General features: G+C 50.3%; 12 protein-coding genes across 12 annotated transcripts; 6 read left to right on the top strand and 6 right to left on the bottom strand.

The window, feature by feature from the left end:
• Nucleotides 1-765: 765 nt before the first annotated feature.
• N7511_009282 (uncharacterized protein) lies at nt 766-1730 on the top strand (the record flags this gene model as incomplete). The annotated part of the gene is made up of 3 exons (XM_057131659.1): nt 766-964; nt 1015-1097; nt 1143-1730. 3 exons carry the CDS (start codon nt 766-768, stop codon nt 1728-1730), a joined length of 870 nt encoding a protein of 289 aa, XP_056979647.1.
• A 288-nt stretch (nt 1731-2018) lies between these two features.
• Nucleotides 2019-2991, top strand: vip1 (putative actin cytoskeleton protein (VIP1); the record flags this gene model as incomplete). Its single annotated transcript, XM_057131658.1, has 3 exons — nt 2019-2101; nt 2177-2263; nt 2361-2991. 3 exons carry the CDS (start codon nt 2019-2021, stop codon nt 2989-2991), a joined length of 801 nt encoding a protein of 266 aa, XP_056979646.1.
• Nucleotides 2992-3461: 470 nt separating this feature from the next.
• N7511_009280 (uncharacterized protein) lies at nt 3462-3689 on the bottom strand (the record flags this gene model as incomplete). The annotated part of the gene is made up of 1 exon (XM_057131657.1): nt 3462-3689. The coding sequence occupies one exon, from the start codon at nt 3687-3689 to the stop codon at nt 3462-3464; it is 228 nt and encodes a 75-aa protein (XP_056979645.1).
• A 796-nt stretch (nt 3690-4485) lies between these two features.
• Nucleotides 4486-5166, top strand: N7511_009279 (uncharacterized protein; the record flags this gene model as incomplete). The annotated part of the gene is made up of 3 exons (XM_057131656.1): nt 4486-4510; nt 4586-4825; nt 4868-5166. 3 exons carry the CDS (start codon nt 4486-4488, stop codon nt 5164-5166), a joined length of 564 nt encoding a protein of 187 aa, XP_056979644.1.
• Nucleotides 5167-5878: 712 nt separating this feature from the next.
• On the bottom strand, nt 5879-9383 carry N7511_009278 (putative nonsense-mediated mRNA decay protein (Nmd5); the record flags this gene model as incomplete). The annotated part of the gene is made up of 7 exons (XM_057131655.1): nt 5879-6045; nt 6095-6388; nt 6446-8316; nt 8379-8563; nt 8609-9081; nt 9162-9240; nt 9294-9383. The coding sequence occupies 7 exons, from the start codon at nt 9381-9383 to the stop codon at nt 5879-5881; spliced, it is 3159 nt and encodes a 1052-aa protein (XP_056979643.1).
• A 777-nt stretch (nt 9384-10160) lies between these two features.
• Nucleotides 10161-14113, bottom strand: pex1 (AAA family ATPase peroxin 1; the record flags this gene model as incomplete). Its single annotated transcript, XM_057131654.1, has 4 exons — nt 10161-13393; nt 13452-13530; nt 13586-13822; nt 13883-14113. 4 exons carry the CDS (start codon nt 14111-14113, stop codon nt 10161-10163), a joined length of 3780 nt encoding a protein of 1259 aa, XP_056979642.1.
• N7511_009276 (DNA replication licensing factor MCM7) lies at nt 14106-16924 on the top strand (the record flags this gene model as incomplete). Its single annotated transcript, XM_057131653.1, has 5 exons — nt 14106-14125; nt 14199-14631; nt 14697-14827; nt 14882-16796; nt 16856-16924. The coding sequence occupies 5 exons, from the start codon at nt 14106-14108 to the stop codon at nt 16922-16924; spliced, it is 2568 nt and encodes an 855-aa protein (XP_056979641.1).
• A 400-nt stretch (nt 16925-17324) lies between these two features.
• Nucleotides 17325-17678, bottom strand: N7511_009275 (putative adhesin; the record flags this gene model as incomplete). The annotated part of the gene is made up of 1 exon (XM_057131652.1): nt 17325-17678. One exon carries the CDS (start codon nt 17676-17678, stop codon nt 17325-17327), a length of 354 nt encoding a protein of 117 aa, XP_056979640.1.
• A 1568-nt stretch (nt 17679-19246) lies between these two features.
• N7511_009274 (ATP-dependent (S)-NAD(P)H-hydrate dehydratase) lies at nt 19247-20647 on the bottom strand (the record flags this gene model as incomplete). The annotated part of the gene is made up of 5 exons (XM_057131651.1): nt 19247-20122; nt 20176-20237; nt 20327-20373; nt 20420-20459; nt 20554-20647. 5 exons carry the CDS (start codon nt 20645-20647, stop codon nt 19247-19249), a joined length of 1119 nt encoding a protein of 372 aa, XP_056979639.1.
• Nucleotides 20648-21009: 362 nt separating this feature from the next.
• Nucleotides 21010-22146, bottom strand: N7511_009273 (uncharacterized protein; the record flags this gene model as incomplete). The annotated part of the gene is made up of 2 exons (XM_057131650.1): nt 21010-22089; nt 22141-22146. 2 exons carry the CDS (start codon nt 22144-22146, stop codon nt 21010-21012), a joined length of 1086 nt encoding a protein of 361 aa, XP_056979638.1.
• Nucleotides 22147-22541: 395 nt separating this feature from the next.
• aspf8 (ribosomal protein P2) lies at nt 22542-23167 on the top strand (the record flags this gene model as incomplete). The annotated part of the gene is made up of 3 exons (XM_057131649.1): nt 22542-22663; nt 22775-22943; nt 22997-23167. Exons 2-3 carry the CDS (start codon nt 22785-22787, stop codon nt 23165-23167), a joined length of 330 nt encoding a protein of 109 aa, XP_056979637.1. The 5' UTR covers nt 22542-22663; nt 22775-22784.
• A 650-nt stretch (nt 23168-23817) lies between these two features.
• Nucleotides 23818-24786, top strand: N7511_009271 (40S ribosomal protein uS19; the record flags this gene model as incomplete). The annotated part of the gene is made up of 5 exons (XM_057131648.1): nt 23818-23835; nt 23895-23913; nt 24115-24172; nt 24363-24659; nt 24717-24786. The coding sequence occupies 5 exons, from the start codon at nt 23818-23820 to the stop codon at nt 24784-24786; spliced, it is 462 nt and encodes a 153-aa protein (XP_056979636.1).
• Nucleotides 24787-25649: the final 863 nt, after the last annotated feature.

Raw genomic sequence — 25649 nt, 5'->3', positions numbered from 1 at the left:
ATGTAGATCGTCGAGCTCCAGGGCTCAAGTTAACTTATAGTTCCAATATTTAGTTCCAATATTTTGCTGCGAGGATGCTGAATTGATTCTATATATGAGTGATATTCAATAGTTCCATCCTGTTGACAGTAGTTCTCCTTGCCCAACTGACTTGATAGCTCCAACTGAGACATCCAATATCTCTTCATCGGGGTCCGAGCACTATGTCTACAACCTCCTATAAACTGGCTAGGATGTATTGTAGATCGACGATGCTCATCCACCAATACTTCCGTCATACTTGATTGACTGTTATGATATGCTATTGCGGTGCAGGCCCCTCAAATCCCTCAAATCCCTCAAATCTCTCATATTTCTCACCTCTCTATAAATCTTGACAGAGCCCTGGAATGTACATGTAGGTACCCTGCACCACAGCACTTGGCTGTGCCAGTAACTGCCGTTTATGCGCACCGCCCAATGAAGTAATAAACAAACGCCTAACTGATGATTTCGGTCGTGATTGATCGCTTTTGAATTGTCTGATTTCATCTCCTGGCACTACCCAAGGTGACAACAACTTTGCGTCACTCCAGTACGCTCGGAACCCCTCCATTACTGGTATGTTTCAAAGTCCTCCCTAGAGTCATCAAGGGGTATTTTGATCATCACTGCGCCAATATCTGACGTTGAGTTATTGTTTATCAAAATGCTGACATTGTTATAGTTCGCTGGCTGCCCGTTTCACATGCTCCGAACCCCCTCTCAGCTGATATTCTCTTCACGATGACGCCCGATTTGAGCACTGTGCATTTGTCTGGGACTAGACCCCGGGCCTCCACAACGGTACCTCCCGTGATGGCATCGCAATCGCCGACCCCGCGACAACCGGTCCAAGGACCACATACTACGCTCCACTCTCTTCAGAATCCCGGCAGCCCACCGTTAGGCTCGGGAGATTATGGCATCACAAGTACAGCCCAGGGTAGGTCACCGGAGATTCCACTGATGTCCTTCTCCGGCTAACGGAATAAGGGCCATTGCGTCACCCCCAGCCGCTGACGCCTTCGGATCTCCATCTAGTGCTGGAAAAGGAGCAGGAAGCAATGGCGAGTTGGGTACCGTACCCAACAAGATCAAAATGCTGACTTATGCCTCGTTAGGTAAACCGATTGACTCGCGAGCTTTCTCTACTCCGGCATCAGACAGCATCTGTATCATCGACCGCATCGTCTACATCTACATTCAATGACCCAGATGCCCGTGCATCACCGACTTTGAGCACTTCAAGCCAACCTCACTCAACACGACGACACCGGTCTCATTCCAGTCTCAGCTCCCATGCATCGGCGACGCACGTCCCTCAGGCAGCAAGCATAACGGGCATTGCACCCTCCCGAGAGACTAGTCTGCATTCTCGAACTGCGCGCAGCCGTGAACCATCTCTGACATCTCGCCGTCCATCAGTCGGGTCATTATCGTCGTTCTCTCATAGCAACAGCAGTGTATATCCCCACCGGAACTCGGTCTCGCAGACACAGCTGGGCTTTTCCCCCGCCACCTCGCTATCACGCTTTGAAGAGGCATCCCAACACAAATCGGAGCTGGAATCCATCAAGCGGGAGAATGAGCAACTCCGGAAGCGTGTGAAGGATCTGGAGCAGACATTGAGGAAACAGAAAGACACTGTGTCATCAGGATCAACCAGCAATGTCTCTGGGGCACCCTCTTCCGACGGGATTGCAGAGTAATGAAGCCCTCAATACAGTATCTTTCATATTATTCGCGTCCATGGGGGCGGAGAGAGCTCGTGTTCGGGTTAGGAGTTTGCAGGCAAACACAGAAGAATCGAGAAGCTCTCTAGTTTCAGGCAGCTCCGTAAAAAAAACAAAATTCCCGAATTAGCTATGTGGCGGTGCAAGCCCCGCTCTACGTCACCAGTGGCGCAGTAGCTCTGGTCACTATATGTACAGCCCCTCCGTGAGATCTGGATTTCTGCACTTCTACACTTCTCTTCTTTCTCTATCCTCACCATCACCATGTCTACTCCAGCTACCGTTCATGTTTCGGGCATCTCGCCCGCAACCTCCGAGAAGGAGGTTCGCGACTTCTTCAGCTTCTGGTATGCATAACCTTGCATGAATGCAGGAATGCATGTAACAAACTTGGAACCCTATACTGACTGGTGGGAATATAGTGGCAAGATTGTCTCTCTGTCTGTCACCCCCGTTTCATCCGAGGCCGACGCCCACAAGTCCGCGTCAGTGACTTTTGAGAAGGAGGCGTAAGCTACCCCGCACCCGTCAAGAACATCACCAAACCCCCATCACATCCAGTAATTGAAAAAGAACAACCGCAATTCTAACCCAATTTTTGCACAGAGCTGCTAAGACTGCCCTCCTCCTGGACCAAACCCAATTGGGAACCTCTGCCGTGCACGTCGAAGCCGCCCACAACATCGACGATCTTGCCGGCTCCAACACCACCACCGCCGACACCAAGGAAGATGAGGATAATATCCCTCAGGAGGACAAGCCCCGCTCTCGCATTGTCGCCGAGTACCTTGCCCACGGCTATGTCCTGAGTGACAATGCCATCACCAAGGCGATCGCCCTGGACCAGAAGCACGGCTTCACCAACCGCTTCACATCGGCCCTGAGCAACTTCGACAAGAAGTACAACGCCACCGAGCGTGCCAAGGGCATTGACCAGAGCTACAATATCAGCACCAAGGCCACCAGTGGCTGGCACGGTCTGAGCTCTTACTTCGAGAAGGCGCTTGAGCACCCCACCGGCCAGAAGATCCGCGATTTCTACGCCCAGACTGATAAGCAGGTGCGCGATATCCACTCTGAAGCTCGTCGCTTGGCAGACCTCAAGCAGGGCAAGACTGGTGAATCTGAGGGTTCCGCTGCTGCGGCTGCCACTGAGACCCCTGCTCCTGTTGCTGCTGGTGGTGCTCCCGCCTCTGAGTCTATTGCCGCTGTTCCTCCCCAGGAGCCCAAGGCTTAGATTTGCCGAGAGTGTAGGGGCTGGTGATGAATGAAATCGTGCGCTGGACTGGGTTCCTTCGTGTCTATTTTTGTTTCTCGTTACCCCGTTGTTTATGATGCCATGCCACCTGTCCATAGTTGACCTTTTTTCTTTTCGCGTCTTCGATGATAACCTTTTTCTGGATTTCCAGAGCGAGCTTTTGATTGCGTTATGATTCGCTTTTAGTTGATTACCCCTTCTTGGTGTTGTAATGAAAGCAAACGAACGGACATAGAAATTAACTTCATACTGGATACCCTCCATATCTACTTGCACATTGGTAACCACGCTACACTATCGTACAGACTATGTCTACTGTATCCATGACATACCACAGTCAGAATGCTTAATGTAATAAATTTGATTTCATCCCACAGGGAAAATATCCTTCTTAGTAAATATCCAAAATCCAGTCACGCCCTAAGAACAAAACCCCAAAACCCGCCAAGTTAATCATGTTTCCCCTTGGCGTACTTCGCCGCCTCAATCTTTTCCAGCAAAGGCTCCGGGTTACTTGTCAGACCATGGAACTTGAAGTCATCAGCCGACTTCTTCGCATCCTCGGCTGAGGGATGGCTGCCCAGAGATGTCTTGCCAGTGCCGGGAGTGTCGTTCAGCTGGGCGCCAGACTGGTTCTCCGGATCGGGAGATTGGCGGCCGGGGTAGGGGGCGGACATGTTTGTTGTTTTTGGAGATGAAGATGGATGATAAAGATGGATGATAAAGATGGATGATAAAGATGGATGATAAAGATGGATGATAAAGATGGATGATAAAGATGGATGATAAAGATGGATGAATGTGCTAAATTAAAAAGGGTTGTGTTAATTGATGATTCTTTGGTGATTTGCTGGTTTCGTGAAGTGAGGTGTGGCATCTGGGATGGGTGCGGATGTATACACTGAGGGGACTCACCTGTGTCTGTGGTATTGTGTCAACGGATTTGATGTAGCAGATGAGATTAAATTGGATAATTACCTTACTGGAGACCGTTTACTCGGTCTCTTATATGGAGACGTTTCCTCTGACGTTAGCAAACCGGTCTGTGTTCATCATGATGACGTTGGCCGTGAATGGGTTGGATTATGCTCCAATTGTGTGAGCGCGGGCGGAGGTGAACCTTGGATAACTTGTCTTTGACTTGGTTTACTTGGTCGACGTTTGGATCGGCTTTTGAGTTGTTAGGGTTGGGGAATAGAGGTGGTCTCCAGGTGTACATCTGCGTACGGTTGTCGTCATAATTAACCATCCATAGACGGTCAGGTCAACTCAAGGCTGTTGGGATGTTTTCATCTCTTCCGCTGCATCTCCTCAGCTGCAGAAATGAGGTCCTTTCAAGATATTCTTCCTTCAACTACACGGCGATACAGGTATGAGGGACTCCGTCAATGTCTTGACATTTTGGAAAAAGAGTCCGAGAGATGCAAACATGAAGAAGTGACACTCGGGAGCGCCTATGACCCATATTTTATCATGGATATTGACGAACAGTCCTTCCGTGAGTGTTTTGTCGATTCTGAAGAGAAACTAATGACGCTGTCCTGGGAAATCTAAGATCATGTTTCCCAATCAGCGCTCTTGGAAATGAAGTCTTCAGCCCACGCCGTTGCTGCCGGTGCGTTTAGCACGATCTTCTCTGCCTGGGCTAGACCAGTGGTCGACCCCATTCTCATTGCTACAAATAAGATCTCTGTCCGCGGCCAAACCCGAACGAAGAAGGCCGACTTCGCTTGGTACCCAGCATCGAAGCTAGATGGCCGATCGCAGACGTGGCCAACTTTCGTTGGCGAGGTGGCGTGTTCGGAGCATCGTAGTAAGCTCTAAGAAGATATCAAGTTCTGGCTAGACGATCCAGGAAGTTCCGTCAATGTCGCCATCACCATCAGTGTGCTCCGCGACAAGATAATGGTGGAGAGCTGGGCAAGGGGTCATGACAGGCCTCCATCACCCAACCAAAAGATTGAAATTGTCCGCCACCCCCATCCAGGTTGTTCTCGAGTCAGTGGTCAGCTAGAGATACAATTTTCGGACGTCTTCGGGAGGGCTAAAAGAGAAGAGGAGAGCAATTTCATTTTGACTGCAACAGATATGGAAGAGATTGCTACTCCCACCTGGGCATTGCAATGCACTGGCGAGCAAGATGGCTCCAGATAGGAGCTGGTAGAGGGATTATTCTTACTTGTCATTCCTTTCTTACTATCCATCACTTTGACTGTCCTCCTCCATGACCGTCGTGTCATGACTAGCTCGTTCGGTGACAGGAGTGTCTGCGAGAGGCATCTTAATTACCTTTTTTCCATCAGGAAATGGACCTATGTCGAGTATGCTATAGAAGAGCTCCCAAAAATCCCTTCCATCCGGTTATAGATAATTCGAAAACGCAGTCAACGTAGGAACATTACTTGAGCCCAAAGAGGGAGAACTCTATGATTCCAATCCCCTGCCTGCTAGGATCTCTACATATCTACTCATCTCGAATCTAACGAATCGAATCCAACATTTGTAGCATGGCTGATGTACTATATCATGGAGAATAATGAGGTCTTCAGGGGAATCTGTGCAACGAAGAGCGATTAGGACGGGGGAAGAGAAAAAGGGGGATAAGGATGTAGGACTTTTGTGTGAGTACATCAGCGGGAGCGTGACTGAAAATGAAAAGAGAAAAAAAAAAAAAGAGGAACAGAAACAAGAGATGACAAGAGGTCGGTTTGGGGGGGACATGATCTAAAGAAGCGAAGCGGATAAGACATGACATGGGCATATGGTCTCGTGAGGAAAATGCAGGGGAAACGGAAAACCAGAAACGAGACGAGACATTGACATTGACACGGGTAAATATTCACACCATCTTGGAAAATGATTTCGCTTAGTTGCCGTTCTGCATGCCCGCTGCAGCGGCGGCCTCGGCGTTGGCTGCCGCGGCCATGGCCTTGGCGTCGGCTTCGTGGAAGACACCCTGGATGATCTGCTGCTCCTCGGGACCGAGAACCTTGGTCAAGCTCTCGTAGAGCTGGGGTTGCTCTTGTTGGAGGTCTAGGTTTATGTTAGAATATGAAGTAAGGTGGTAGGTGGAATCACATACTCAGCAAGACATGCTTGAACATGCCATATGGCTCAACCTTGTCCAGAGGGGTCTCCAGCAAGCTTTCCTCGTCCATATCATCGTCGTCATCATCGGCGAAGGAGCCGAACTTCTGTGCCTCTTGGTTGAGGAAGTCGAGGTAGGCGGCGCTCTCATCGGCGACATCATCGTCAAGAGCGGCTTCAACTTCGTTCTCATCCCACTCAACATCACCGTCCCAGTCGTTATCCTCGTCATCATCTTCATCTTCGTCGTCGAGAGTGAAGTCGGATTCCTTAGTGGCATCCTCACGTTCTATATAATTGATTAGCTTTGAAATCCTCAAGTTCATTACGGAAGAGAAAAGCTTACGCTTCAATGCAGCAGGCAAGGTCTGGAACAGACGCGTCACACCCTGCAACAGTCTCGGCCATCCTTGCTGGACGCTGATGGGAACTTCACCGGCGGGAAGAGTAAGAAGCGAGCTGATGGCAGCAATGGACAGCTTCTTGTCATGCACACGGCGGAAGTTATCAATGTTGGCGAACCAAGCACTGAAGAACTTGTTGGTCCAGCCCTTGGACTCCAGAACCTGAAGACTGAGAGCAGAGTTATAGTAAATAGCGTTGATGACCATCTCCATCAAGTGGATGCGGTAAGACTTGGTGCGAGCCTCGCCGGCATCGATGACCCGCATAGCCATCTCGATGAAAAGTGGGATGTACTGATCAATGTGTCCACGGAGGTTAAGCATCAGGGTCTCGGCAAGCTTGCAACCGCAAATGCGGTCAACACCACCGACCTTCTCATCGGCGAAGATGTCCTGAACCATACCAACCACGGCATTGAGATAAGCAGGGTTCTGAACCAGCATATCGGAACCGTAGGCGACATAGTTGTCAAGGGCCGGGAGCATATCTTCCAGGTAGAGCTCAGCACCAGCCTTGAAGGTCTTATGAATCAGTTCGAATGCTTGCCACATGGAAGCAGAAATAGTCTTGGAGGCGAATGTGCAGCTGTCAATGATCTCGAAAATCTCGTTGTAGAGATCATATAACTTGTTCTCCAATGTGATGCTGATGACGGGCATCAAGATAGTCTCGAGATGCAAGAGAACGTCGGGGGTGCTCTCGAGAGTGAGGATAAGGGTGCCAATGGTCTGCAGAACACCCAATGCGGTGATACTCTTGTCATCCAAGAAGTCGCCGTAGCCATCTTCGTCACCACCCTTGGAGGCATTGCGCTCCAGAAGCTCACCAACAATACGCATGTAAGTATCGCGAAGCTGCTCGCTGAGGGCCACAGCGAAGGGAGTAAGCTCAGCGGAGAAGACCTCAACAAAGTCCTCCATGACGTTGGCCAAAGCATCCACGTCGACCTCGTTGGCAAGCTTGAGAAGCTGCTGCATGATCTGGGGGATGTTCTGCTGCATCGATGTGCGGATAACGTCGTGGCGGATAAGGGGCTGTAGGGCGAGGGCAGCCTCAACACGCACAGGGAGCTCGGGATCGGTCATAGACTCGAGGATGTTGCGATAGATGACCATGAGGTTGTTGGGATCCTTAAAGTCGAGCTGCTCGAACTTCTCCAGGGTATCACAAGCACGAGCGCGGAGGAAACCGTGGGGGCTGCGGAACTCAGGGAAAACGTGACGAACGAAGAAGTACTCAACCTGATCCGCAATCGGGCTCTTCTTGCCCAGGATGACCGAAGCCAAAGAGCCGATCATTCTCAAAGCACCTTCCTTTTCACGAGGCTGCTTCTGGTCTTCCGGTGCGGCCTCATACTTGCTGACAACGCTGTTAACGAAAGTGAGAATGGAGAAGGTCTGCTTCTTGCGGTTCTTGGTCAACGAGACCAAGAAGTTGGTAGCGGCGACATCAGGAGCGGAAACTTCCTCGTAGAAGTTCAACTTGCGGTGGAGATACTCAGAAGGATCATCCTCGAAGAGCTCAATATCCTCGTCAGACTGGCAAAGGATAGGGAAGACGAAATGGGCGATCAGGTTGTCCATGTGCGGCTTCAGGTGGTCCCACATAGCCTTGGGCTTGACGCACTCCTCCATAAAGACCAGGGTATATGAAAGGGCGCAGTTGCTGAGCCATTGCGACTTTGAAACCCACTTGTCGATCTCCGTCAAGTATCCCTTGAGAATTTCGGGGGCGAATGTGCTGATGAAGGTCTTCGCGTAAGGTGTGTAATCGGGGGTAGAAGATTTGGTGATCGTAGTGGGATTACCATATCTGAATATCAAGGTCAATAAAAGTCGTTGTCGGCCAGTCCCAAAGAATCATTCGCATCTCACCTGATAAATAGACGGTTCAGGTTAGCGTAGGACCACTTCTTGCACTTCCACCAGTGGTTCATTTCCCGGTCTTCCTTGGAATCTCCCATAGCGTTCGCGGGGGGCGTCTTCGAAACAATTCGCAGGAAAAGTGTACACCAGTCCACGGTGGCCTGGTGGGTCTGTAAGCAAGGAGAGAGCTCGAACTATATCCCACGGTCAGTCAGTACGGTTGGTCGGTTTGCGCGCACAGGAACACCCACGTAGATTGCGTGCTTGAAGGCCTTCACCACAAGGCGAAGCATCTCCGCAGCCTCTAGACTCTCCTCGTCCACAAGCTTTGATCCAATGCTGAGCAGCTGGGGGAACGAGTGCTCCACGATCTTATCGAATTCCTCTCTCTTCTCGCCTGCCTTGAATCTATACACCCGGCAGACTGCCAGTAGACACTGCAGACCTGCATACACTGTACTTGCGTCATTGGTGCCGAGGAGCTGAAGAGTCAGGTCCAAAAATTCGGGCCACTTCTCGGGGAAGTCGTTTTGCAGGATCTTCTGCAGAAGCGGAACCAGCTGGTTGCGAACGTTGGGGGGTGTGGACGCCAGGGCAGGAATAAGGCGCTCCCGGAACCCAGGCTTCTCGGCCTCGGGAATTGGTGTACGCTGTGGGCTATCTTCGACGGGGGCCCATCCACGGGTGATACGGTTCTTCAGGTAGACACCAGCTGTAAAGGAGAAAATGAGCGGGGTCGATCGAGAGACAGGAAACAGATTTCACGCTGGGGTGAAACCGTCACGGACGTACCAGAGAGCTGAACAGCATTGTTCTGCTCGCCTTGCAGGATATCCAGGAGGGCATTGATAAACCCTGGCTGCGTCTCGGCCTATACCACGTGTGAGTCCAACGGGTGCCCCGCTAACAGATTCCGACACATACATATTTCAAATCCTGCTCTGCCTGAGTGCGAATGTCTGCATTCGCATCCAGAGTAGACTGAATGCGGTCTCGGAGGGCTGTGACATCCATCGCGCAACGATCCCCCAATACGAAAAGGCAAGAAATCTCCAAATAAACGAGGAACCCCGGGGAGCGCGGGCCGGCGGGAAGGGAGGGCCGGGGGAAACGAGTTCAGTTTGGAAAGGACGAAGGAGTCCTAGAGAGATCTTGGTGATCTTGGTGATCTTGGGGAGAAGAAGCAGAGGTGAAGAGGGGGGGGAAGAATTATCTTTTTTTCGATTTTCCCGACTCGGGGCGGTCGCCCCGCAGCTAATCAGAGGCCGCACACATGATTTTTCTGGCCATCGGCTTTGTGTACTGAGTATAGTTGGTGATGTTTGATATTGGGGAGAATCGTGTGGTGGGATTAGTTAGAGCAAAGAAGATCAGGGTAGGATCTAACTGATTTCATGAGTTATACTGGAATCAGAGACGAATAGGCAAACGGGCATCTGGAGCCAAGTATAAAAAGAGGTTTAAAAGTAGGCTAAAATCCGGATGCAAGTGACAGTTTCCTAAAAAAAGACTGTCGCTCTAGTGTCCTGGGATACTGCCTTGACCCTGCCCTATGCTCATGTATACTTGAGGGCGACGGGTTATTATCTCGGGATCCGGGGCAAATGACATATCTACTAAAGCCTCACGGTCATTGGATATCTACGCTGACGCAACATGACTCAAGTAGAAAAACGAGGTAAATGAGATAATGTCCACTTGCCGACAGTGATAAATACAGATATAGAAGGCAAGTAGCCAAATGCTGAGTCTAAAATATACATAACCCCACGCCACAGTGAATGAACTATATCACATCAGACTGGTCCGGCCCCCAATCTCGTTGCCGGCTTCACCATTGGGCATCTCGCCATTTCGGCCGACAACGAACTCCCGATAGATGCCTTGGAGTCGTCTACGCTCTGCCGGAGGCAGGGAACCGCGCGTGGTGGCCAAAGAACGCTCGACATGCTCCCATCGGACGATGATATCCTCGCGCAGCTCGTCTGTAGGCGCTTCGGTGCCATTAGCTAGCTGTGCTGCGCTATTATTTGAAGCACCAGGTCCTTGCTCGAGCTGGCGCTGACGTCGACGCGAACTCTTAATTGCCTCGAGCTTGGCCGAGATCACTGCCGGAGCTGGCATGGAGACCGATCCAGATGCTTCCTCGGAGGAGGAGTAGAGGAACTGGATGAATGACTTGGTTGAGGCACTGTTGGAGCTCTTGGTAGTATTGGACTTGGCACCAGGCTTGTCTCCATCGCCAGAATGGTCACCTAGAGCGTCGTGAACCGCCTCCAGATGGGCGTTGTAAACAACGGCCTGCAAATCAGCACCGGAGAATCCTTCGGTGGCGGCAGCAATTTCATCCAGACGAGAAGAAACCTCATCACTCATCTTGAGTTTCTCGCTCACTGAACGGATGATATCAACACGGTCTTCGTGGGTTGGCATCCCACAAAGCAAGGACTTGTCCAAACGACCGGGACGCAGGAGAGCGGGATCAATCAGATCCGGCCGCGAGGTTGCTGCTAACACATATACACCTGAAAGACCTTCTGCACCATCCATCTGGGTCAACAGTTGGTTGACAACACGATCAGTCACACCGGTAGAATCATGGCCACGCTTAGGTGCAATACTGTCGAACTCATCGAAGAAGAGAACACATGGACGAGCTGCCTGTGCTCTTTCGAACAAATCACGAACACTCTTCTCACTGGCTCCGATATATTTGTTCAAGATCTCGGGACCTTTGACACTGATGAAGTTTAACCCACACTCACCAGCAACTGCACTAGCCAGCATTGTCTTACCACAACCTGGGAATCCATAAAGAAGCAAACCAGACCGTAAACGCAGCGGACATTGAGAGAAGATAGGTGCATACTTCGTAGGATATTGCAGGGTTTCCAGTAGGGTCTTTCGGGTTTCAAAGAGACCGCCAACTGAGGCGAACGTTGTTGTCGAAGAAGTAAGGGTAACGTTGCGAAGGGATGCTGGGGTAAAGTCCTTCAAAGCGCTCTCAAAGTCCTCTAGTCCAAGAGTGATCATCTTCGATGTCGCTGTTAGATCTGAAACAGAGCGAATAAGAGCCTCATTGCGCGCACGAGAAACAAGTAGCACAAGATCACCGGGCATATACCCATCAGTCTTGCCAGCTAGCTCGAGATACTCGACATCCCTGCCAATAACGAATCCATCACCCCCAGAGGAGCTAGGGCGACTACCTGGATTCGAAGGGTCCAACCAAGAGTCCTGTGTCGAGGAGCTCGTAGTCCGGACATGTCCATTCATGTTCTCCGTAGGCTTGTCTTGGCTAGTGAGTTTCTCCAAAACCTTGCGGCGCCCTTCCTTATCGGGAGCACGCATGTTAATAATCTCACGCACAACGTGGCCACCAATGATAACATTATTGAGGGACTCCTTGGCCTGAGCAGTGGCCAATAGTACAACAGAAGAGTTCAAGGAGCAATATTCCCGAACCATAGAGCAGATAACCTCGCTATTTTGACGGCTACGGCCATTGTCCCCACCCACTTGTAATTCAGTCTCAACGGGGCAGAGCTTGTCTAAATCATCAAGAATCACGACAGACTGACCACCGAGGCGTGCGCACCATGATGCGGACATGAACAGACGGTTCAGGGTTTCCTTGATATTGGAAATTCTTGTCTCATCGGTAACGAGTTTACGGCAAGAGAAATACTTGACGTTGGAAAGATGGTCCCGCCTTAGACGATGGGCTAGTAGCTGAGCCAGAGTCGTCTTTCCAGCCCCTAAACCACCAGTGAGCAAGATAGAGGACGATTTTGTCAGGTTGTTCAAAGATTTGGAAATGATAGAATCAATCCCAACAAGGTCAGGAGCGGTCTCTGGCAGGGGATCTTCCATAGGCAGAACAGATGAACTTGGGTCCAATGGCTTGGGAATCTCTGCCTGAACCTCTAGATTCAACTTGGCTTCCGAGCCCAATAACCATCCTAACATTGCCTTTGTATCATCTGGACCACTTTTCAAGGGTGGATCAAAGCGAATGATAGCGCCATCAAATGAAAGAACCGATGGATGATACTCAGATTTGGGGAGAATCATTCCATCGGTCAAAGGACCAGAGAAAAGCCCGACATCTGACCCTGTGCTCCCGTAAATAACCTTTAATCGCTCGGCAAGAGCATCTCGAGAGGCCGCAGTGTCAGAGCCGAACTTCAGGCCGTCTCTTTTCTTCGAGGGATCGGCAATGAATGGATACACCTTGAGTGTTTTGACAGCTGATCGATGAAGCTGTGGGGGCGCTGCCTCGACTCGGACAATTCCACCGACCATGTTCTCCGCGTTAAGGGCCGTGCACAACAATGTGGACATCGCCGCATGCCGATTGTCAGGGGCCTCTTCCCACGGAAGCAGCTTAGCTACGATCTTGGTGGAAGGAGAGCCAGCATCATTCGACTTCTGCTGTTCAGCTTGGGCAAGTTGTTGTTGGGGATCAAGTGGGGGCTTGAGACCAGATGGTTGGACAACCGATACACATGCCCACGTCGCCCCGCGCAGCTCCTGACTTGCAAGCAGGTCCGGATCAACCCAGACACGTAGGCCTTCATTCGCATCCTCCTCAATCTCCGCATCAAAGCATTGACTGGTTGCTGAACGATCAACACCTCTCAAATATACAGAACCTCGAGTGCTCGAGTCAGAATGGCCGCTCTTCGGGCGTACAGTGCTCGAACCACTTCTACCGCCAGCACTTCTCCTGCTGCTTCCAGCTGCACTCCGATTGTCAGACCGAGACCCTTTGCTTGTCTTCGACCGAACCTTCGGTGCAACAATAACTTCCGCATCTGATGCAATCTTAGCAAAAGGAGATGTGTTAATCGGAGCGGGGGTAAGTGATGTGACGACAATATTTGCGGTAGACGTGGGGGATAGATGTAATGCAAGTGGGTGCATATGCTGCTCTGATTGTGGGGCATTGTATGTAGGATTTGGTAGGGCGCGGATCTGTGAGAGGAGATTGAGCTCAAGGAATGTCGCGTGGAGTTCAATTACTATAGTAATGCTGATTTAGCGGTGAGCTTATATGGCTTATTAACAAGTGCGACTTACTCTCCCAATCTTCAGGTGTCAATGGCTCAATGTTGATAGTATGCGCAATAGGTGGATCGAGGTGAATGAACAGTCCGACCTGTAAGGCGTTAGTACCCCACGTGGACAGCGCACGGGCAGAGACACGAGTTTACCTTCTGCCCCTCGGTGAGACCTAGAAGTCGCCCAAAGGTAGTATCTAGCTCAACGGTAGAAACTTCCTGTTCTCTAGCATATCCGCTGTTGATACCATCTCTTCCAACGACCGGCGCAAGCCGACGCTTGCTTGGCATACCAGTCCACCCGAGGAAGCATGACTGCTGCGGGGGAGCTCCATTGGCCTTTGCGGAGTCTGACTTGTACTGTAGCTCAATGATAACATTTTGGGCAGCCTGATATTGCCGAAAATTAGTCGAGATCACGCATTGGTACTTCACGGGTGGTATACTAACCGTGTTGGCGTTCACCAGTAAAGCGACCAGCGACGACGGTAGATTGACAAGGCAGTTCTTAAGAGGAACGAGGGCAACTTCGGCCGTGGCCGCAGGTTTCTTGGGCGCCATCTGTAAGCGCTGAACTGTCGTGAACAACGAAAGGACGAGGAGGAGAGGGGAACGTGAACTCGGAGAGACACGAACCCCGGACTCCACACTGCCTCTGTTTCGCCTCGGCCCGATGGCCATCCACGTGACCGCGTATCGTGATGGCGGAAGAACAAATAATCCGGAGCAATCCGCCCTAATCCCAAACAGGCTAGCAACATTCTAGCGCGTCGTTGCGTCGCGTTCGCGTTTTGCCAGCGATTTTGGTAGGGGCTCGGAAAGCCGCTAGACCCTCCTGCTATTTCTTCCGTCCCACCACCTCTTTGCGATTAACCCTCATTTATGCACAATGTCGCTCCTTCAGTACCACCCCCGTTGATTATGCCGCACAGTTGGATGGATTCAAAGACTTCTTGAAAGGGTTCAAGACCTTTCAATCTTCCTCGGAAGCTGCTGCGACCGAAGCGTTGGAGGACTTGAACATCGATGAAGGCCGTACCAGTGATGAATATGATTTCATGGATGATGCCGATGAGACGGGCGCCACCACTCGCGCAAGCAGGCGCCGGGAGCCGAAGCTCAAGTATATGCAAATCTTGCAAGATGTCGCAAACAGAGACCAGTCTAATATCCTAATCGAGTTGGATGATCTCGCGGTGGTCAGTATCTGAACCCGGTAGCTTCTATTCACTGAACAATACCTTACACCACTGTTTTCCTACAGTTTGAGAAATCTCTCCCCGACGAAGTCAATCTCAAATTGGTCGAGTCAATTGAAAAGAACACCAAGCGCTACATCGATGTTATTTCTCAAGCAGTTGACAATATTATGCCTAAAGAGACGAAGGATGTTACGTACGTCAAACTTTCGACCAGCACTAAATCGCACACCAACTAACCCCCACACAGTTTTAAAGACGATGTGCTTGATGTGATCATGTCCCAGCGTGAAAAGCGCAACGAAACAATGGAAATGGCTATGGAGGCCGACATGGAAGCTGCTGCCAACGCCCCATCGATGTTCCCCCCCGAGCTCACTCGCAGATACACCCTCAACTTCAAGCCCATCACGCCTTCAGGCTCTAGCCTCGAGTCTAAAGCTATGGCTGTCCGCAGTGTGCGAGGTGAGCATCTGGGTAGCTTGATCACTGTTCGCGGTATTACCACCCGTGTCTCCGATGTCAAGCCCGCTGTTCAGATCAACGCCTACACTTGCGATCGTTGTGGATGCGAAGTCTTCCAGCCCGTCACCACCAAGCAGTTCCTTCCCTTGTCCGAATGTCTGTCGGAGGAATGCAAAAAGAACAACTCCAAGGGACAACTCTTCCTCTCGACCCGTGCTTCTAAGTTCGTTCCCTTCCAGGAAGTTAAGATTCAGGAGATGGCCGATCAAGTGCCAGTGGGCCACATTCCTCGCACCTTGACTATTCACTGCCATGGTGCTCTCACTCGCCAATTGAACCCTGGTGATGTCGTTGACATTGCTGGAATCTTCCTGCCTACCCCTTATACCGGCTTCAGAGCTATTCGCGCTGGCCTATTGACCGACACTTACCTGGAAGCCCAGCACATTACCCAGCACAAGAAGTCCTACAACGAGATGGGCATGGACAGCCGGACTCTTCGCAAGATCGAACAGCACCAGCGCTCAGGTAACATGTACGAGTACCTTTCTCGGTCAATTGCGCCCGAAATCTACGGACACCTCGATGTTAAAAAGGCATTGCTCTTGCTGTTGATTGGAGGTGTCACTAAGGAGATGGGTGACGGCATGCACATTCGTGGTGACATTAATATTTGCCTGATGGGTGACCCTGGTGTTGCCAAATCCCAACTGCTTCGATACATTACCAAGGTCGCTCCTCGCGGTGTGTACACCACCGGACGAGGAAGCAGTGGTGTCGGTCTTACTGCTGCCGTTATGAGAGATCCCGTTACCGACGAGATGATGTTGGAGGGAGGTGCTCTTGTCCTTGCTGACAACGGAATTTGCTGTATTGATGAGTTTGACAAGATGGAGGACTCAGACCGGACAGCCATTCACGAAGTGATGGAACAGCAAACCATCTCTATCTCGAAGGCCGGAATCAACACCACCCTTAATGCTCGTACTTCCATTCTGGCAGCAGCTAACCCACTGTACGGTCGATACAACACCCGCTTGTCTCCCGTTGACAACATCAACCTTCCCGCCGCCTTGCTGTCTCGTTTCGATGTGATGTTTTTGCTTCTTGATACTCCATCCCGCGAGGGTGATGAAGAACTAGCCAACCACGTCACCTACGTTCACATGCACAACAAGCACCCTGAGACCGAAGACGCTGGGGTGATGTTTACTCCCCACGAGGTCCGCCAGTACATCGCCAAGGCTCGCTCATTCCGCCCTGTTGTGCCTTCCAACGTTTCCGACTACATGGTTGGCGCCTATGTGGCCATGCGCAAGCGTCAAAAGATTGACGAGTCCAAGAAGAGACAATTCTCTCACGTCTCCCCCCGTACCCTACTCGGTATCATTCGTTTGTCTCAGGCCCTTGCTCGTCTTCGCTTCAGTGAGGAGGTTGTCCGTGAGGATGTTGATGAGGCTCTGCGCCTCATTGAGATTTCCAAGGCCTCTCTCTACGACGAGGGCGAGTCTGGTGCTGACAACACTCCTTCCAGCAAGATCTACAACTTGATCCGCAGCATGAAGGAGAGCGGTGCGGCTGCTGTTGGTGATGGCGAGGAGGGTGAGATGAGCATGAGACGTATCCGTGAGAGAGTATTGGCCCGTGGCTTTACCGAGGACAACCTCACCGTAACTATCGACGAGTACGCCGCCATGGACGTAAGTTTTGACTCCTATTCCACCCCATTATGTACCTTGACTAACTTTTTACCTCACAGCTCTGGCAAGTCACTGGCAACGGCACACGTCTGCTCTTCACTGAAGTTGACGCTGACATGGGCATGTAATTTTGAAGCTCATTTATCTTGTTTTTTTTCTCTTCTTTCTTGGAGGTCGACCGGTGCTTTTTTTTGTCTGTTAAAGATGCATTTGAAACAGGCTGACTTTAAGGCGCTGGGTGTTTGGGTGTATTCTTGGGAACATGGAGCTGGTTGTTATGATATTGTAGGGACAATCAAAAGATCATCCACTTTTCTTTTTAATCATGGTTTACGTTTCATATTTAAATACGTTCCATTCACTAAGAAAGAGTGACATGACACTATGAGCAGATATCTCGAAGACTTTGTCGCCACAACAATTGACCTTCCCAGGCCCTGTAAGCATCCTCAAACTCAGACATTGCCTTCCATCCTCAAGTGCTGTCTGAGTCAACCTACAGCAAAGCCAGATCTCCGCTACAGCACCTTAAGCAGGGCACTGGTTGTAAAGCTTAACCTCATTACACAGGTCCGATGGCATACCAAAGGGATTATTACAAAGAGTATTGCAAGCCGTATTCTCAGGAACGAACACGAGGAATTCATAGTTCGGCATCGGCAAGCGGAACTGTTGATTGACATCGTTGTTATTCTGCGAGGCCTTATATCCAGCACGACAGGCACAGTGGAAGGCCGTGCCGGTGTTGATGCACGAGGTGGTCACATCACAGTGGTTCTGGCCCGAGACAGGGTTGCAGGTACCACACCGGGGAGGTGGTCTTCGGTTTGCGGCGGCCAGAGCAGCAGTGCCAATGACCAAGGCCAAGGTTGAGATGTGCATCTTGGTTGAAGGCTGAAGGTTGGGATTGAGTATTGATTTGTACTAGAACGGAGCTTGTACTTTGTGCTTTCTGTGTGGATTGGTGTGTGATGGCGAGATCTTTGGCTGAGAGACATCATCTTTATATACTTTTGCCTCTGGGTTATACGATTATTCGTATATCCTTTATGGTGCTGAGTCCCTTTAGTTTTCGTTCTCGTGCGGATATGCTATCCGGCCTGTTCCCTGCATTTTCCATCACCGTCACATCACGCGGGCATATTTGGCTTGGGTCTCCTAGCATGAATGATTGCAGATGAAGATCGTATCATATACGGGTTTCCATGGTTGCAATATTGTCTCCTTGTCCTCGGATAAGACGGGGGATGCGCGCCACCGGACCCGGGACTGGGTGAGTCTGAATACGAGATCTGGATCAAGGACTCGAGACATTTGCCAGTGCTCATTGAACAAGGCTATGTCGGTTCAAATTTACTTCGCGCAACCAGAGATTGATGTTCTATTTGAGGGAGATTTTAAGTTATACTTTGGAGGGGTTGAGCCCTGGGACATGTCTCTGGCTACGCATTGCCCTAACTACATCAAGAGCTCGACGCTGACCATTCTTTGTATCTATGTATAGTAATGCGGGGGAGCTTGAGTTGTTCTTGCATATGTCTCACATCGTTTGATCTCAATAGCTTTGTGTTCTCCGGTCTAGATAGGTCGTTGTCTGCAAATGCTACTTGTTTTGTCTGCGGGTTCTGGAACTTGACGAAAGACGAGCCTCAACAAGCGAGAAGATGGTGACATCATAAGCTCAGTTACTCAAGGTTCAAGCAAGGGCTGTAGCACATGTCCTTTCCATTTCTATGGAATAACCTTGCCATAGGGTATACAGGTGTGTGCCGTTGGACTCGATCGAAATGAATAACTTGAAAGGATTGCGTACTTATTCAATTGATTTCTGAGCTGCCTCAAAGAAGTCTATCGTGCTGCCTACTCAAAACATTATACCTCTTCTCATTTTTCTTGGGTAAGATGCATATAACATTGGAACCTTTATGTCGCTATTGGTGTATCTCGTACTATGTAAGCGCAGCTGAGGCTAGAATATTGAACCGGGTTGCCTCAAAAATGAACCCAGAGCTCCAAATGATCAAATAAAACTCAAGTCTCATGATATATAGACTAAATTAAGTCTTTCTTTGGTTGTAACAGACAAGCTTGGTGATAGGGAGAGTGAACCGCCTCGAAGGAATTTCAAACCCATTGCAGATGTTATTTGCCTGGGAAATTAGTTCAGTCTTTTGCTCGTTCAGCTTCAATCGTGCTTACCGTCTTTCACACCGTTCCGCAGATCATATTGCACCCCGGTTTTGTAGCGTACCAATAGTCACCAGCCTCTACACTAATGTCAGCTCCCTTTTTCGTGCTAGCTGCAAGTGGGAATACGAGAATCAATAGAAACATGGAAAAGAAAGTTATCTTGTCTTGTGCTAAAATGGAGCATTGAGTCAAAGAACTAAACCTCTTCAAGCATCTTCCATTCACGAATGCTCGTGTCCAATGATTCTCGACATGGTAGCCTACAGATGCGATTGTTCTGGCTCTCCAATCAAGTCCAAAAATACATGGTGCACTTCATCAGTCAGATCGCTAGCCTGCATACTCCGCCCCTTGGCCTCAAACGCCCGCCGCGAGCATTCCCGTGTAATACTGCTTCCAGCCCAAGTGGCCAGCAGTAATGTCGTCGTAGGCGACATGCGCTTATCCTCGGATTTAAGTTCTCGTTCAACATCCTCTTTGCTTTGCGCCTCCTTCTCGTTCTCCTTCTCCCCAGAATCCCACAGCTGATCATGATAAGCCAATCTCCAGGCAAGGAAGGTCCCCAATGATCCTGTCAGGGTATCTCCTTGACCACCACTGCGCTTTAAGCCACCCTTCGTATCAGAAATGATACTCGTAACCCCATTGGAAATCACATCATGAGGACCCTTTTGGAGAATAGTCACACCGCCAAGGGCCCGAGATAGCTGTTCACAGGCATCTGATTCCTTGTTGGTCACATTGGTGTCTCCGCTCTTCGCTAACTCTGCCGGACTGAAGACTTTGACTCCTAGTGCTTTGGCAAGACGGCCGAATTCAACCACATTGGGCGTCAGGATACAGTCCTTGTATCCCTTAATCAGATCCGGGGTTTCCGTTACTATCAGCAACCCATCTGCATCCAGCACAAATGGAATCGATCGCGATCGCGCTTCTCGGATCACTTCGGCAACCACTTTCAGCGTTACTTCGTCACGCCCAAGACCTGGACCGATGACCAGTGCGTGTAGTCGTGAGAGCATGCCGATTATCGGGGCTGCTAGTGTCGGTGCATCGAATGAGATAGAGTTGTTGATTGTGGCTTTGCTTGGAAGTAATGGGTGAACCATCAGATTTGGGGAGTAGCCCTTGATGACCTATTTGTTTGTTAGAGTTTGTATAGGCTACAGCTAGGGAATTTTGAATTTACCGTTGCTGCGGATCGTTCGCAGAGGACATGGCTCTGCTTGTTGTTAATGGCTGGCGAGGTGTCTGTATAGATTTTGACATACCATGTCACATCCTGTGGGGTTGTACAGTCAGTATCGGTTGTATTTTATGCATAGGTATAAAAGACTCACCAAGTCTTGCGGAGGCCATGGCGGAGAAGTATGGAGCGCCAGTATAGCTTATCAGTTAGTGGGATGAACACGCCATTGGGATTGAGTACCTACTCAGCGCAGCCTCCAATGACGGCTACACGACCAAGTTGTCCTGATGTAATTGTCAGTTTCTATACGTGCATGACGGTCTACTATCAAATCTGGGATTCACGAATCGATCCGAGGATGACACTGGCATTACAAACCTTTGTGAAATTTCTCCAGCATTGGGGGCACAATCTTGCGGACCTTGCTGAAGAGAATCTTTGATGAAGTCGAGACATGATGAACAGATTCCATGATGGAAATGCAGGTATGCAGAATTGAAGTTGGGTGTAAAGCGACAGCTCTGGAGTCAAGATGAAACTGGCGGGTGATGTCACCGCCAAGTGGGGGCTAAGACAAGCCAGTGAAATACTTCGCAACTACTTGTCCAAACGTGCATATCAGGTTATAGGCGCGAAAAAAAAGTTGGTATTGGCAAAACGCCCGCTATGGATGGCGCTTCGAATCAAAAATAACAAAAAAAGAGCACCCTCTATGGGTGCATCCACACGCTCACAATGCTGAGTACAAAACCCCCCCAGAACAAAGGAAAAAAAAGAACCGGGATGAAAATGGGTCAGTTTCAAAATAAATAGAGCCGAAAGAATAAAATATATCTAACGCTTGCGAGAGGCAAGAGCTGCCAACTTCTGCTGGCGCGCCAACTTCTCATTCTTTGCTGCTGTCTCTCGGCGCAGCTCTTCCTCGTCCTCCCGCCTAGCGAACTTCAACGCGGCAGCCTCTTCGCGGTCCACATCGTCTAGTCCAGCTTCCATGTCGGAAGACTCATCGGAGTAATAATCATCATATCCCGCATAACCACCGTAATCGCCCTCATCTTCTTCATCGGTTCCGAGGTATTCATTTCCGCGAGATCGGCTGCGAGATTGATGTCTGCGGTCACCTCCACCACGACTAGATGGCAAACCAGCAGTACCACGATAAGAAGGTGGCTCGGGTGTTTGTTTGCTGGGTTTGGCGGGTTTGGCGGTACCTTTGTAATTTGGACCCTCAGAGCTGCCCTTCGTGGCGGCAAGCTTGTCCTTGCCAGTGGCGCCGGGTACGGGCTTCTTTGTTGAGCGGGGTTCTTTATCTTTTGCCTGCGCTTCCATGGCCCGTCTCTTGCGTTCAATTTTGCTCAATCTCTCTTTGGGAACGGCCTGATGTCGGAATGTGCCGGCATTTGTAGGAGCTTTGTCTTGCAAAGCTTGTGCCTTTGCCATAATCTCCGCAAAAGATCCCTTTGGTGGTGGTTTGGAGGGGGTGGTTGCAGCCGTGGGCTTAGTCGGTGCCTTGGGTGCAGGTGCAGGTGCAGGTTTTGTCGCCATAGATGTGCCGATTTTGGATACAGGCTTGGCTGGTGCTGGCCGGGAAGTAAGGGTGGAGGCCGGCTTGGAGATGGCTCTGGGTTGCGCAGATAAAATAGGAGACTTGGTAGCGGTGGCAGCGGGTTTCGTGCTTGCGGGCCTGCTCGTCACCTTCGTTTCGGGCTTCACTGGCCTAGCCAGCTGGTCCTCGGCCTTGCGCTTCAGACCTCCACCGACATTGCCACTTGGAGGGGCTGGCGGTCGCACAGCACTTGGCTTCCGCTCGTCTCTTTTTGGGACAGCGGGTGGCGCTGGCACAGCTGCTGCTTGGGAAGGCGGGAGGGGCGAAGGTTTGCCCGTCTGAAGTGACGAGAGAACCGAGTCAAGGAACTAATAGATATTAGAAAAGGTGACGTCAAACATAGGAGAAAAGGGCCATACACTCATGGTAGATTTATTTAAGATAAGAAATAAACAGTTGGGAGATGGTGTAGAAGTGGTACAGAGAAGAAGTCACGCTCACCGTCGATAGTTGGTACTAAGTAACTTCATGACTCCGAGCCCGATAGCTGGGAGGAGATCTCTGGTAGGCTCCTTCTGGCACGCTCAATACTTCTATTGTTCTCAAGAGCAATAGACTTGAGACAATATGTGGCACGTTGGCCCTGCTAGCTTTGACTGGGAAGACTTTCTGAATGAAAAGAACAAGTGGGCGACCAACTACGTAAATGCCAACATTTGGAGAACCAGTCACGTGGTTCCCAATGCGCCTGCGCCACAGCACTCGCTTAGAAGTTCTGCCAGCACCAGCCACACCCGCTCGCACCACACTTTTTCTTAAGATTTTAGCGACTCGGTTCATCCTTCGTCAACCAACCTCTTCAACCAGAACCTGACGTTGCAGTCTCCGCCCAACTTGCGGTTAAATCGATTGTTTCTCTTGTTCAGATAATAATCTACAACGGTATGTACGCCTTTTTTTCTATCTGGCGCCAGCCAGACGACTTCTTCGCATCGCAAACTGCGGTCGCATCCCGATCTTCAAATTCAGAGTCTAACGACAAAATCTTCTTAGTCTATTCAAAATGAAGTATCTCGCTGCCTACCTTCTCCTCGCCCTTGGTGGCAACGAGACCCCCTCCGCTGCCGACATCAAGTCCGTCCTTTCCTCCGTCGGCATCGACGCTGAGGGTGACCGTCTTGACAAGGTCATCGCTGAGCTCGAGGGCAAGAACATCCAGGAGGTTAGTCAAATTCAACGCAAAATACACTGATTGCAATACTAATTCTTTTACAGTTGATCGCTGAGGGTTCCACCAAGCTCGCCTCCGTTCCCTCCGGTGGTGCTGGTGCTGCCGCTCCCGCCGCCGCTGCCGCTGCCGGTGGTGCCGACGCTCCCGCTGAGAAGGAGGAGGAGAAGGCTGAGGAGGAGTCCGATGAGGACATGGGATTCGGACTCTTCGATTAAGCGTCTCACCCTCAACGACCTCCAAAATCATGACCTGGAGGAGCAGATGTCTGGCTGGTTTGTCAGTCCGGGCAAGGCCTTGCGCCGGCTGGCTTCGTTCATGTGTATCGTTCCGACTGTTTTAATACAGTTATAACTTGCCATATTTGAGCTGGAAACAGCTCTAGCCAATACAGATTATCTGGTCCTCATTACTTCCATTAAACGTAGTGGTTTTTGTTGGTGATGGCATGTAGGGAAATCGGGCGATAACGATTCTAGTAGGGACTAGACTCACGTCTCATGTCTGTAGATCTCCTGGTTAGCAAGTCTGATTGCTGATAGCCTCCATATGAAATATCTGTAAATATGATACGCCAATTTTACCTCAAATTACATGCGTTAGTGGCTATTTATTGAGCAAACCCAAGTAAACAAGATGATTAATGAGTAAATTACATGGCCAAAACCGAGGGATGCAAATAAATTACATGTTTCCAGATTGGGACTAGTGCATAGGGCTTGAACCTACCCGTCGCTTAACGAGCCCTGCCCACCTCCCAAACCCAGTGTGTTAGTAGCAGACCGCTCAGCGACACGACAATTTCCGACAACCCATTTTCCTTTCGCTTTTCAGAAACGAAAAGCGACCCGAAGGAACATCTGCAAAAATGGCTGACCACGAATACGTGAGTATTTTATTTCGTCCTGGGAGCACTGTGCGATATACTAATGACTTTCTATCTAGAACGCCGAGGAGGCTGCCGGTACGTTATGATCAACCCTATTCCCAACCCATCGCCCAAGGACACAAGGACCCAGCAAGGAAGGAGACAATACGCACGGTCGATTATGAGATGAGGATGAGATGGATTTCACGTTGGCGGGGAACGAAAATGATCTGGGCACAGGGGATACGCACACACGACAACGAGATCGCAGAGACTGACTGAACCTTCGCCAAACAGAGATCAAGAAGAGAAGACAGTTCCGCAAGTTTTCTTACCGCGGTATTGACCTCGACCAGTACGTTCCCACCAATTCACGAACCCTTGGAAGTCTCTTCGCAGTCAGCCCCTCTTGCCACACCATCGAGTGACACTATCTGCCATGACACACTGGTTGCGCCTTGGTGTTTATTTGTGTGCCCGATGCTGCATTGCGATTGAGACCCAAGTCATCTTTCAAAAGACACGGTTCTAACGAAATTTTGCAGGCTCCTCGACCTCTCCTCCGAGCAGCTCCGTGATGTCGTTCACGCCCGTGCCCGCAGACGTTTCAACCGCGGTCTGAAGCGCAAGCCCATGGGTCTCATCAAGAAGCTCCGCAAGGCCAAGCAGGAGGCCAAGCCCAACGAGAAGCCCGACCTCGTCAAGACCCACCTCCGTGACATGATCGTCGTCCCCGAGATGATCGGCTCCGTCGTCGGTATCTACTCCGGTAAGGAGTTCAACCAGGTTGAGATCAAGCCCGAGATGGTTGGCCACTACCTGGCTGAGTTCTCTATCTCTTAGTATGTGTTCCCTGACATCCATTTCTCCCCGGGAACACGCCGCTAACAACCCTCCAGCAAGCCCGTCAAGCACGGTCGTCCCGGTATCGGTGCCACCCACTCTTCCCGTTTCATTCCCCTCAAGTAAACGATTTCAAACGATTCCCCTCGGAGTGGCGTGTGGAGGAAATGGTGCTGGAATACGAAAAATGGAAATCAACACTACTTTCAACTGGGCTCTTTTTTTCAGCATGTATTTCCAGTGCGGGTCAGCTGTTTCCAACTCAATTTAAGATCTTGTCGGCATGAAATGATTTTGGGTTGATACGGTCCCTCGTCTATCGTGGCGAGGTAAAAAAGATGCTCTGTCCTCGGTTTCGTTTCTTGTTCCTGGGGAGAGAGTTTAATCTAACGACACTACAAATTTCACTCTGCACGCGTAGTCTGTAACATGTCTCTTCGGCGCACTCGCGCATCTCGTGTCGTCCCCATCGTATACCAGGTCTGACACAGTCCTACATACATCGTGGCTTACGGCTATGAGTCTTACATGCGCTCATTTTTTGAGGCTGGAAGCCACTGTATAGGACTGCTGATATAATGTTATATGCCGGTGAGACCGCATACATAATTTGGGGGTCTACGCCAATGAGGGCCTTGGGACTGTCATCACCTCGTTTTTCCTCCCGAGCTCGTCTCCCCACATGGCGCCAGGCGGGGACAGAGGTTCACCGTTGAGGCCATCATTGATGCTTGATCCCTGTGAAGTCAGCTTACCACATTCCATATTTCCAAGGTTATGCAGACTTTCTCCGCTTACTCCGTACACTCCGTCCCGCGATGCGATCATTTGATCTGCACTGGCTTTCCACGGGTTGGACCCCGGATTACATCATCCGCCAAAAAACGGCTGAGAAGCGCCGAAATCACCGAGATGTCAAAATGTCCCGTACATATGGAAAATTACACAGGTACAATAGCAATTGAAATTCGAGTTGAATATCTATTCGC

Source organism: Penicillium nucicola (assembly GCF_028828085.1).
Source record: "Penicillium nucicola strain IBT 29836 chromosome Unknown utg000010l, whole genome shotgun sequence".
Classification (NCBI taxonomy): domain Eukaryota; kingdom Fungi; phylum Ascomycota; class Eurotiomycetes; order Eurotiales; family Aspergillaceae; genus Penicillium; species Penicillium nucicola.
This window is presented reverse-complemented; position numbering and strand designations above follow the sequence as displayed.